The following is a 12,862-nucleotide window of genomic DNA, read 5'->3' as shown; positions in this document are numbered from 1 at the left end:
TCTCCCTTCAATTACATATATAAATTAACAACTGCCCGCCAAAGGAAAGAAACAACGATGGAAGGGGGTTTCAATGGACCTTTTTATGTCGATAGTGGATATCTTAGCACTGTACTACCACTACGTTACATCATAATTTAGTTGACGCTGTGGTAAGTGTATAGTGGGTAGTGAAGTACTAGCCACACTTGTTTAAAGTTTATCGTATGGTCAACATAAGTTTGGTTTTGAATTACCACAAACAATACCATAAACCGCTCACTACTAAAGTAATAGAAAATATACCCTAACTGCTTTGTTGAAGATCACCGCGAAAGGACGGTCATATTATACGGCACATTGAAATTCCATTCGGGGACAAACTTTGGCTAGGGATTGCTAAGAATAATATGGTAGCTAGAGCAGCGGGGGCTTTATGGTCCTTTGTGTGTTAATCCAATACAAACAAGCTTTAGCTGCCAATACGAACAACTTTAAACGGAAATGTGGCTGGAACTTCATTAGCCACTAAACTGACTTACCGCATCATGCAGATGAGAACTGTCTACCCGTTGAATGGAAAAATATTTTAACCTACAAAAATGTCTGTTTAAGCATTCGTGTAGAAAGAAAATCATACTAAAAGTCTTAAATGATTCAAATAAATTGATTGAAGACACTGCAATCGAGGCGAGGTGTTCGCTATGCAAAAAAAATAAAAAGAAACCAAATTACGATTGAGGATTTCCGGAATTCAGTAATAACAGGAAGTTGTTTTGGCTGTGTAGCAGGGGATCCAACTTTCCGGAATTTGAGTATGAAAATACAAAATACAATTTCACAAAATTCTGCTGTTTTATTTATTATAAAGCTGTCCGAAAACATTTCATTTTTGTTGTAGTGGTGTGGAATTTAAAGTATTACGATATTGTATACTTTAATTTTAGACGTGTCTAATCCGGATTTGTTGTCAGGCTCATAGGTCAAGTTTTGTTCAGCGAGAGCCACAAGGAACCTAAATTTGGCTGGTAACGAAACTACTTGCGATTTTCTGCAATGAGCAGAGAAAGGAATCACGTTTCTAAGATATCAAAAGACAGCTGGTTCGAACACCTTTTGATGACAATATCTAATTGATATACAGTAAGTTAATCTGTTCATAATATATCCTGTTGGCTCGTAAACTAGACAATTTGTTTTTCACCAGCGTTCATATGGCCAAAGTACTGTAGGCCTACACCTACAGTAACATAACCAGTAGTCTTTTGTTAGTTTTTAGAGGTGGTTCCTATTTTCATGAAACCAGAGTAAAGTTATATATGGAGGCAATCAACCTGCATCCAAAGCCGTGAAAGTGTATGTCCGAACTATAACAATGACAAGCTATAGCAACAGATAAATACTGGGCCCCTTTCGTGTAGTATGCTACCATACTGGGCTACAAAGTTTGTGTGCTCCTCTTTGTGTTAAGATATCATCATTCTCTCATTTAAATACAAGTTTTAATATGCTGCAACGGATCACTGAATGGGGATTAGTATTGCTTTATGACAATATGTGCGTTATTGTACTGTATCGGTTCTATTTTTAAGGAGCTGTTTGTGGAATGGAAGATGACATTTAAATGAACAGGGTGATGCAATATTCTCAACATGAACTTATCACTTTGTGGATGTGGTTTCCTTGGGATTTACCATCTGGGCGTGGCAGTCTGTCTTCGAGACCACGCCCCCACTCTCCTGAAAAGCCTGAAGCGAGTGTGTGGAGCATCAGCAGGGTCATTGATTGGTTGTGTGTTAGTGGCAGATCCAACCAAGATTGAGGTTAATATCTGACTGATTGTCAGTTATTATTTGCTGAAAATTTTAATTCTTTTTATCAAATCAGGTCAATTAAAACACAGAGTTTAAAACATGATCTTATATTTGTATAAGTTTAAAATATTTTACAAATCTTTTAAGGTATGAAAATAGACTTTCCTGAGGTAGTAATGTATGTAAACATTTCATTCAAGATTTATCTTTTGCCAGCTTTGGAACTCACTTTAACCGTTATATATTTTTCTAGGCCTGCATTGATTTTACTTTGAAGTTAGCTGATGACATTCGTAAGAAACCACTGGGAGCTCTGACACCAGGTTTTAACCTTCTGGTACCATTGCGTGGATTCCTAGAAGAGCATCTTCCTCCAAATGCTCATGAACTTTGTTCTGACGCTCTCTATATTTCCATTACAAATGTCCAGACAAAAAAGAATGAGATTGCTGCTCAGTATTCTTCAAGAGAAGAACTTATACAGGTAAAATAGGTGAAAATATTTACTTGTAGGTAAATTATATGATCTTATTAAAATTTGTAGAATTAATTACAGTTGATTCAATGGTGATTTAGTTTTACAAGGCACTGGATAAAGGTTAGATGTCTTTCTAATGTTAGAAAGAATTTATAACTGGATAGGTAATATATAGAATTAGTAAGGAAAGAAATCAGTTTCAGAATAAAGCTAGCCTAAAATGGTATCAGTTAAACAGGTATCCTGGCCAACAGTGTCTGTGTACAGGTAAACTAGCCCATAAAGGTGTAAGTTATACAGGTATCCTGGCCAACAGTGTCTGTGTACAGGTAAACTAGCCCATAAAGGTGTAAGTTATAACATTCATATGAAGCATTTTTGTAATAAGCATTTCACATTTAGCATTGTACATTAGTAATTTGCATAAAGCATTTAGCATTTTTTACCATCTTTCCATACACAAAATCTGTGTAGTGGTAAACAAGCCCACATTATCTACCAATAACCAGACGCAACCCCTATATATAAATTTTGTCCACAATTTTTCTGTGTACAGATAAAATATCCCACAATATCTGTGGACAGGTAAAATACCCAACAATGTCTTTGTACAAGTAAAATACTTCACAATGTCTGTGGACTGGAACACTAGCCAAAATGTTAGTAGAGGTAAGATAACCCACAATGTCTGTACAGGTTAAATATCCCACAATATCTGTGGACAGGTAAACTAGCTAACAATATCTGTGTACAGATAAAATACCCCACGATGTCTGTACAGGTAAAATACTCTACAATGTCTGTACAGGTAAAATTCCCTACAATATCTGTGGACAGGTAAACTAGCCTACAATGTCTGTGTACAGGTAAAATACCTCACAATGTCTGTGTACAGGTAAAATACCTCACAATGTCTGTATAAGTAAAATACCTCACAATGTCTGTACAGGTAAAATACCTCACAATGTCTGTACAGGGAAAATACCTCACAATATCTGTGTCCAGGTAAAATACCCATCATTGTCTGTGTACAGGTAAAATACCCCACAATGTCTGTGGACAGGTAAAATACTCCACAATGTCTTTGTACAGCTAAAATACCCACTAATATCTGTGGACAGGTAAACTAGCCAACAATGTCTGTACAGGGAAAATACCTCACGATGTCTGTGTACAGGTAAAATATCCCACAGTTTTCTATGTAGAGGTAAACTAGCACACAACCAGTATGTCTGTGTAGAAGTAAACCTATCCACGATGTCTGTGAAAAGTTTGGTCTCTTGGAATGTCAGTTTTATACCATTATCTGTCAAAATTATATTCTACATTGACTTTTAAGACAGAGAGAATAAATGATGTAAATTTTCTTATCAATATACAAGTATGAGTTTTTCTATATTTTGACGTAATGTTGATGGATGTTGTTGCACACTGAAATCATGGAAAAATGAATTGACAAGATAATTGCTGAATGAATCAGGATTGATAAAAGATTCCCAATTCAAGGATATAAATTTTAAGAGATGTCTTTATCATGTATGTTTGTAGATTTTTAAAAAAAAAATTTATTTTTGTTGCCTGTAGCACCTGATGGCCAGCTGTCACATTCCTTTTTACGCTGCACTAAGAAGTCCAGTTATATCAGGCAAGGTGAGATTGTTGTCTATTATTTCAAACTTTCTTATACCTCTTATATATGTACTGGAAACTGCAAATTTTAATTTTGTAATACATAGATATTATCATTGCAAATTTTTATCCACCATTGTTATACCAGATCTTAATACAGATATTCCCAAATATTTGGTAATTCTCCCTATTGTCATTACAGATGTCATTTTCAAAAGAAACAGTCCTGTATGTCATTTAAATGTTTGCTTCTTACACCACAACAAATTATATCAAGTTTGACTGAAGGAGAGGCATATTAATATGATGTGGGCTTGTGGTTATAGCCTTATAAATGCAACTTCTTATGGTAGTGTTTAGATAGAGACATGGAATGTAAATAGGTGTTCTATACATAGACCAAGTTAGATGTTTGAGTTTCATTTAAATCTTCATCATTATACTCATAATAAGTAACAGACTCTGAAAATAATTGCTTTATGTTTTTTTTTATCAAGAAATACATGGATGGGGGTATGACAAACAACTTGGTTATATTTGAGGATGGCAGAACACTGACAGTGTCACCCTTCTGTGGGCCTCAAGACATCTGCCCCCGTGACAAGCCAGGCAAGGGATGGTATTTTAATTTTGCAGAACAACATTTCCAAATGAATAGGAGAAATATGGTGAGAGGTATCCATGCTTTGTTTCCCCCTTCACAGAAAAATTTGAAAATTTATTTCAACCAGGGTATAAGAGATGCTGAAAAATTCCTTAAGAAGGAGGGGCTGTATGTATCTTGATTGGTAGATCTCTATACCACAGTAAGATTTTATTGTAAGATTTAAACTGACACTGATTCAATATCTGTCACAATTATATTTTTATATAAAAAAAAAAGCCGAAACAGAAGCACAGTGGGTGAGCAAAAACCCTTTATAGTGTTACTTACCTGGTTTCACATTCACTTTTGTGTCCCTTTTGTTTTTGTTTTCGAAGACAAAGATTTATATATTTTGTGAATAATACCATTATTGTGTCTCATGAAACATTTACCTGACAGGCAAATTAATTTTGAATTTAATTAACAAATTCTTCAATCTTTCTTTAAGAACTGAAGAACAAGGTCTAAAAAATTGCCCGGAAGTGTAGTTGTCTTCCTAAATTGTTCTCAATTTATATACAGATGTTATTGTTGTATCTGTTATGTTTACATGACTAAAGATGTGTTAATGATATATTAATGATTTAGAAATGACTGGTTATTCTTCATTTTAATAGCATATGTGTATATGTCTAATGCATTGTCTTACAGAGGACTTTTTCAATTAAAAAGATATTGCAATTAAAATTAAATTGCAATTAAAAAGATATTGCAAAAACTGATACAAGTGAATTTTACTCCAGACATTTCAGAGCTTCCTAAATTGAGATAAAGAATGCTGTAGCACAACACTTGATTACATTGGTATACCAATACATAAAAATCTTTTTTAAATGATACCTTTGTGGACAATTTCAATGAGTACCTTTTCTGGTACCAAATATATACCAAATTTTAGGTGATGAAACCAGGTGTGATGTTTTGTTTTACATTATTACATTGAGTTTTTGGCATCGTCCTGTAGATAGCTTTACTTTACTATCAACTAAAATTTTCTTTTGATGAACAAATCTGAGAAATTATTTTGGGCATTCTAGATGTAAGGACTGACTGGTCATACAGATCTATTTAATTCTAGATTAATTAAATTGTAAATGTTTTTATTAAACACTGAAGTTTTGCTCTTTCAATTTAATTATGTTTTAAATGAAGATGACCATTATCTGTTTACAAGGAAAAAATATTGAATCAGAGTCAAGTTACCAATTTCATCATAGAGAACTCCGATTAAAGTTGTTGTATAAAAAGTCTAGTAAAAATTAGAATAGACAGATATACATTATGTATGCTTATCAACATTCATTTTCTTCAGTAACAAACACTGAATGAGTTTTACAGATTGTATTGGTCCATAAATATATGTGATGAAATTATTAATGACATTTTTCAAAGGGACCATTTTCCTATTCTTAAAATCTTAATACCAGAATTTTTGCATGAATAGGGTTATACATGTGTTTTGAATGGCATTAATATCATTTCCTCACATATTTACTCAATTTCACTTTATACAATAACATATCTGAATAGATACTTCTTGGTTTACATGCAATACATGACACAGCTGTGGTATTTCTAAAGGGATTATCTATATTTGCAATAACAGTTTTTTACGTCTAAATGATTGAGTGACATGTCAGTGATCTTGTTAAATTTTTACTTTGTATGTTTAAAGATGTTCAGCCACAGAGCACTGCCAAGAGACAGCCTCTTGTAGTCGCATCAGTTTGATTCTATGTGATTAATACCTATAACTGTCACATTCCAGTGTTTAACCAGTGACCTATCATATCTATATTTGACCCAGATCAATACTCACCCGATAGTTTTATTTGTTAGAGTGATCTCCCTTGTCATGCTCAGTTTTATTTGTTACATTAATTTCTCCTGTCATGCTCCGCAGTTAGTATTATTTGTTCAAGAGTGAACTCCCCTGTTACAATCCATAGTTTGTATCATTCTCGGCTGATTATATGAAGTGGATGGAAGTGATCTACCTTTCACACTTGGTAGATTATAAATGTGTGAGAGTGATCTCCCCTTTCACACTCAGCACTATATGTTTCGTTGTAACATGAAAATCCAAAACAAATGCCCAAAGATCATCTACAACTTTTCACTTCATCTGGACAGGATCACTTTCAGAGTTGGGGATAGAGGTGGAAACAAGTCTTTTCACACAGGACCATGATATCGTCGAAAACAGATCTACATAAAATTTATATTCAAAGAGGCATGTTAGTTTTTAAACTAAAGAAATCAACATTTTCCAGGAACCTCATTTGTCAGTCCTGAACCAAGAAGTATTTGTGGTCTCGGTCCAGATAATAGGATTTATAAGAGAAAGATCTCCCCTCTACAATTAGTATATATACCATAGTAGTCATTATTACTGTTACAATTTTTCTCCTCTAGACTGCAATCGTTGAAACCAAGACATATTTTCAAAGCAAAGTCTAGAGGAGAACAGAAAACCTACAGCAGACAATTCAGTCTAATACTGAGAGTAATATGATTTGTGTTGCTAGAGTGATTTCCCCTTGTCACACTCTAACTGTTGATTCAATGTAAAAAAATAATTGTGATCTATTTTTTCATATTGATTTACATAGTGCTTTAGTAATAATAGGACTTCAGCTTCTGTTCATATATTTATCTTCCTAATACTGTCTCTATGTAATCCAGTTGACTTGTAATTTTCCCGTTCATCGTCCAATCTTTATCATAGGACAAATACAGAAACATGACTCTTTATTGCCTGGAAATGGCACTGAATGTACAACTGAGTTGGTGTGTTCAGCGTCCAGACCATGTTGGTAATATGGATTTGTGCTTATTTTGTATACCTATAAATTTCACTTGTTCAAGTAATTTTGTATAGATAATGATAAGGTGCTATCTGATAAATGTCCAGACTATTGTGCTTTCTGCTTCTTTATTTATGAAATGCCATCTTTATATTTATAATATAGTATATATATTTTAGATAGAAAACAATAAGATAGATTGTTATAACTATTTTTGAATATAGATTTACTGGAAAATGTATATGTAGTTTAATTTCACCTCTTTTCACTTCATGTACTTATGACTTACGACTTATCACAGTAAATTACAAATTGAACAAAGAATTTGATTGAAGTGCTCATATTCCACAGTGCAGAAATTTTCCAGTTTATATTATTTCATGAATTGAGTAAAGGTTTATTTTTTGCAAGGCATTGAATGTACTCAATTGTGTCATATAAATGTGTATTTTTCTTATAGGTTGGTGGCTTAAAGAAATGTACTGTATGTTGCAGTCTTATACAATTGTATTTGGTTTTGGTGTCATATACAATATGTATTGTGTTTTGGTGTCTTACAGAAATCTATTTTGTTTTGGTGTCTTACAGAAATCTATTGTGTTTTGGTGTCTTATAGAAATCTATATTGCTTCAGTGTCTTATAGAAACCTAGTCCTTTGGTGTTATATACAATATGTATTATGTTTTGGTGTCTTAAAGAAATCTGTATTGTTTTGGTGTCTTATAGAAATCTATAGTGTTTTGATGTCTTATAGAAATCTGTATTGTTTTGGTGTCTTATAGAAATCTGTATTGTTTTGATGTCTTATAGAAATCTGTAGTCTCTTGGTGTCTTACAGAAATCTATTGTGTTTTGATGTCTTATAGAAATCTGTATTGTTTTGGTGTCTTATAGAAATCTGTAGTCTCTTGGTGTCTTACAGAAATCTATAGTGTTTTGATGTCTTATAGAAATCTATAGTGTTTTGATGTCTTATAGAAATCTGTATTGTTTTGGTGTCTTATAGAAATCTGTATTGTTTTGGTGTCTTATAGAAATCTGTATTGTTTTGATGTCTTATAAAAATCTGTATTGTTTTGGTGTCTTATAGAAATCTATAGTGTTTTGGTGTCTTATAGAAATCTGTATTGTTTTGGTGTCTTATAGAAATCTGTATTGTTTTGGTGTCTTATAGAAATCTGTATTGTTTTGGTGTCTTATAGAAATTTGTATTGTTTTGGTGTCTTATAGAAATCTGTATTGTTTTGGTGTCTTATATTTATTGTATTCTATTGTTTCATTCACTATGTTTTGGTGTTGTAGACAAATTTTTTTATTTTTTGCTTGATGTTGATGGAACCTTGTTAGCTCAGTCGGGTACAGTGTTGGTCTACATAACCTTAGATGAAGATCCGAGGTATATGTATTAATATTCCTAAAGGGATTTATATTTCTGGGTATGCTGAGTAATGGTGTGTCAACATTGTACATTTCTATGTACTTCATCTTGATTTTCGTGTTACATATGTAAATGTATTGGTGTAATGTCTAAGTATTGATACTTCAGTATATCTGTTTTTAAAACATGCATACAGCCATTTTAATCCTTTATCTAAATATACTCTACTTTAATACATTGTAACTCTCTATCATATGATAACAAGACAATCACAGAGTGCCAATAAATAGCCATAGTTATGAGTAAATCCATGAGTATAGTATAGATATTACCAAATTTTAACTTATTTTCTTGTTTTACTTTGTGAATTTAAGTTAATTATTCCTCAACAAATATTGATTTAATTGAAATTTAAAATTGACTTCGAAAATTGTTATAGGTATAGTATACATATACAGTATATATAATGAGTTCCTAAGTCAGTACAGCTGTACCAAACTAGACATATTACTGACTAAGTATACTGAATTTTAAGAAACTTTCCCAGCTGTTTACCTTTAAACAATTTCACCCTTTTTGTCAATAACATGAAAATAAAATGGTGGCTAAGATTTTAAGTTAAAGCTGATGCATATTTTTTATGCTTTATGTATTAGGATGAATTTAGTACTAGACAAAAATAAAAAATTTTCTTGGAGGACAAAAATTAACTTCCAGGAATGTTTTATAAGATATATAGATATATCTCATACATGAGAAAAATGTTTATGAGTTACTAAGTCTGAGTGAAGTTATGTTAATGAGTAACTCAGGGAGTATTTTAATTTTGCTTTACCAAAGATAAACATGTTTATGATTTCAGTATTATATATGTCTTGACCAAAGATAAAATAGATTTTACTCCAAGGACATATTAGAAATCGTACTTAACACACAATATCACCTTTATTTTTGTGGATTTTGATTGTACGTGTAATTCTTTTATGAAATTTTTATTATCAACATCTTGATCATATGAACTGTCTTACAAACATGATGAAGTCATTGAATTGTGTGATTTCAGTTTAGATTTTAATCCATGACCATTACAAATTATAAGATAATAGCACTTGTTTTACATCATGACAATCATATTTTTATCCAAGTGTTTATGACAATAAAACATATCATCAGTTTCAATGTTGTTTTTACTTTCCGTTGCAAGAAGCTGAAAATATTCTATTGTCTGTTAATATGGCTTCAATATGAAGGAATTGTGTTAATCTGAATTGTGTACAGTAGAACCTTGTTGAACGTACTTGTATACAGTAGAGATTTTAATCTGACTTGTATACTGTGGAGATCCTTAATCTGACTTGTATACTGTTGAACCTCGTTAATCTGACTTGTATACTGTTGAACCTCGTTAATCTGACTTGTATACAGTGGAGATCCTTAATCTGACTTGTATACTGTTGAACCTCGTTAATCTGACTTGTATACTGTTGAACCTCGTTAATCTGACTTGTATACAGTGGAGATCCTTAATCTGACTTGTATACTGTTGAACCTCGTTAATCTGACTTGTATACTGTGGAGATCCTTAATCTGACTTGTATACTGTTGAACCCCGTTAATCTGACTTGTATACTGTTGAACCTCGTTAATCTGACTTGTATACAGTGGAGATCCTTAACCTGACTTGTATACAGTAGAAAATTGTTAATCTGACTTGTATACAGAGAACCATGTTAATCTGACTTGTATAAGTAGAAACTTGTTAATCTGACTTGTATACAGTAGAAACTTGTAAATCTGACTTGTATAAGTAGAAGCTTGTTAATTTGACTTGTATACTGTTGAACCTCGTTAATCTGACTTGTATACAGTGGAGATCCTTAATCTGACTTGTATAAGTAGAAAATTGTTAATCTGACTTGTATACAGAGAACCATGTTAATCTGACTTGTATAAGTAGAAACTTGTTAATCTGACTTGTATACAGTAGAACCTTGTTAATCTGACTTGTATACAGTAGAAACTTGTTAATCTGACTTGTATAAGTAGAACCTTGTTAATCTGACTTGTATACAGAGAACCATGTTAATCTGACTTGTATACAGTAGAACCTTGTTAATCTGACTTGTATACAGTAGAACCTTGTTAATCTGACTTGTATAAGTAGAACCATGTTAATCTGACTTGTATACAGTATAACCTTGTTAATCTGACTTGTATATTGTTGAACCTCGTTAATCTGACTTGTATACAGTGGAGATCCTTAATCTGACTTGTATAAGTAGAAAATTGTTAATCTGTCTTGTATACAGTAGAACCATGTTAATCTGACTTGTATAAGTAAAACCTTGTTAATCTGACTTGTATTCAGTAGAACCTTATCAATCTGACTTGTATACAGTAGAACCTTGTTAATCTGACTTGTATTCAGTAGAACCTTATCAATCTGACTTGTATAAGTAGAACCTTATCAATCTGACTTGTATACAGTAAAACCATGTTAATCTGACTTGTATTCAGTAGAAACTTGTTAATCTGACTTGTATAAGTAGAACCATGTTAATCTGACTTGTATACAGTAGAAACTTGTTAATCTGACTTGTATACAGTAGAACCTTGTTAATCTGACTTGTATTCAGTAGAAACTTGTTAATCTGACTTGTATAAGTAGAACCTTGTTAATCTGACTTGTATAAGTAGAACCTTGTTAATCTGACTTGTATTCAGTAGAAACTTGTTAATCTGACTTGTATACAGTAGAACCTTGTTAATCTGACTTGTATACAGTAGAACCTTGTTAATCTGACTTGTATACAGTAGAAACTTGTTAATCTGACTTGTATAAGTAGAACCTTGTTAATCTGACTTGTATAAGTAGAACCTTGTTAATCTGACTTGTATTCAGTAGGAACTTGTTAATCTGACTTGTATAAGTAGAAAATTGTTAATCTGACTTGTATTCAGTGGAAACTTGTTAATCTGACTTGTATAAGTAGAACCTTGTTAATCTGACTTGTATTCAGTAGAAACTTGTTAATCTGATTTGTAGATTGTTACAGTATTCAGTGGAACTTGTTAATCTGACTTGTATAAGTATAACCTTGTTAATCTGACTTGTTAATCTTGTTACTGACTTGTATTCAGTAGAAACTTGTTAATCTGATTTGAATACAGTAGAAACTTGTTAATCTGACTTGTATACAGTAGAAACTTGTTAATCTGACTTGTATAAGTAGAACCTTGTTAATCTGACTTGCATAAGTAGAAACTTGTTAATCTGACTTGTATAAGTAGAAAATTGTTAATCTGACTTGTATTCAGTAGAACCTTGTTAATCTGACTTGTATACAGTAGAAACTTGTTAATCTGACTTGTATAAGTAGAACCTTGTTAATCTGACTTGCATAAGTAGAAACTTGTTAATCTGACTTGTATAAGTAGAACCCTGTTAATCTGACTTGTATACAGTAGAACCTTGTTAATCTGACTTGTATTCAGTAGAAACTTGTTAATCTGACTTGAATACAGTAGAACCTTGTTAATCTGACTTGTATACAGTATAACCTTGTTAATCTGACTTGTATACAGTAGAAACAAGTTAATCTGACTTGTATACAGTAGAACCTTGTTAATCTGACTTGTATAAGTAGAAACTTGTTAATCTGACTTGTATAAGTAGAAAATTGTTAATCTGACTTGTATTCAGTAGAAACTTGTTAATCTGACTTGTATAAGTAGAACCTTGTTAATCTGACTTGTATAAGTAGAACCTTGTTAATCTGATGTGTATACAGTAGAACCTTGTTAATCTGACATGTATACAGTGGAACCTTGTTCATATGACTTGTATTCAGTAGAAACTTGTTAATCTGACTTGTATAAGTAGAACCTTGTTAATCTGACTTGTTTTCAATAGAACCTTGTTAATCTGACTTGTTTTCAATAGAACCTTGTTAATCTGACTTGTTTTCAATAGAACCTAGTTAATCTGACTTGTATTCAATAGAACCTTGTTAATCTGATCTGCGCACCTTGCTTGCTTATTGGCCAGGTTCTTTCAAATGCCAACCCTATGAACTACATTATAAATTGAATTGATGGCATTGTAGACTGAGATGACGCCAGAGAGACAT

At 32.2% G+C, this 12,862-nt stretch overlaps 1 protein-coding gene across 1 annotated transcript; it reads left to right on the top strand.

Moving 5' to 3' along the window:
* The first annotated feature begins 1,040 nt into the window (after positions 1–1,040).
* Positions 1,041–4,686, top strand: LOC132552776 (patatin-like phospholipase domain-containing protein 4). Its single transcript, XM_060216965.1, has 5 exons — positions 1,041–1,122; positions 1,572–1,802; positions 2,047–2,277; positions 3,856–3,921; positions 4,398–4,686. Exons 2-5 carry the CDS (start codon positions 1,632–1,634, stop codon positions 4,683–4,685), a joined length of 756 nt encoding a protein of 251 aa, XP_060072948.1. The 5' UTR covers positions 1,041–1,122; positions 1,572–1,631; the 3' UTR covers position 4,686.
* The last annotated feature ends 8,176 nt before the right edge of the window (positions 4,687–12,862 follow it).

The sequence above is a fragment of the Ylistrum balloti genome, unplaced genomic scaffold (assembly GCF_031769215.1).
Source record: "Ylistrum balloti isolate Yb309-2 unplaced genomic scaffold, AGI_CSIRO_Ybal_v1 Utg370278, whole genome shotgun sequence".
NCBI classification, from domain to species: domain Eukaryota; kingdom Metazoa; phylum Mollusca; class Bivalvia; order Pectinida; family Pectinidae; genus Ylistrum; species Ylistrum balloti.
This window is presented reverse-complemented; position numbering and strand designations above follow the sequence as displayed.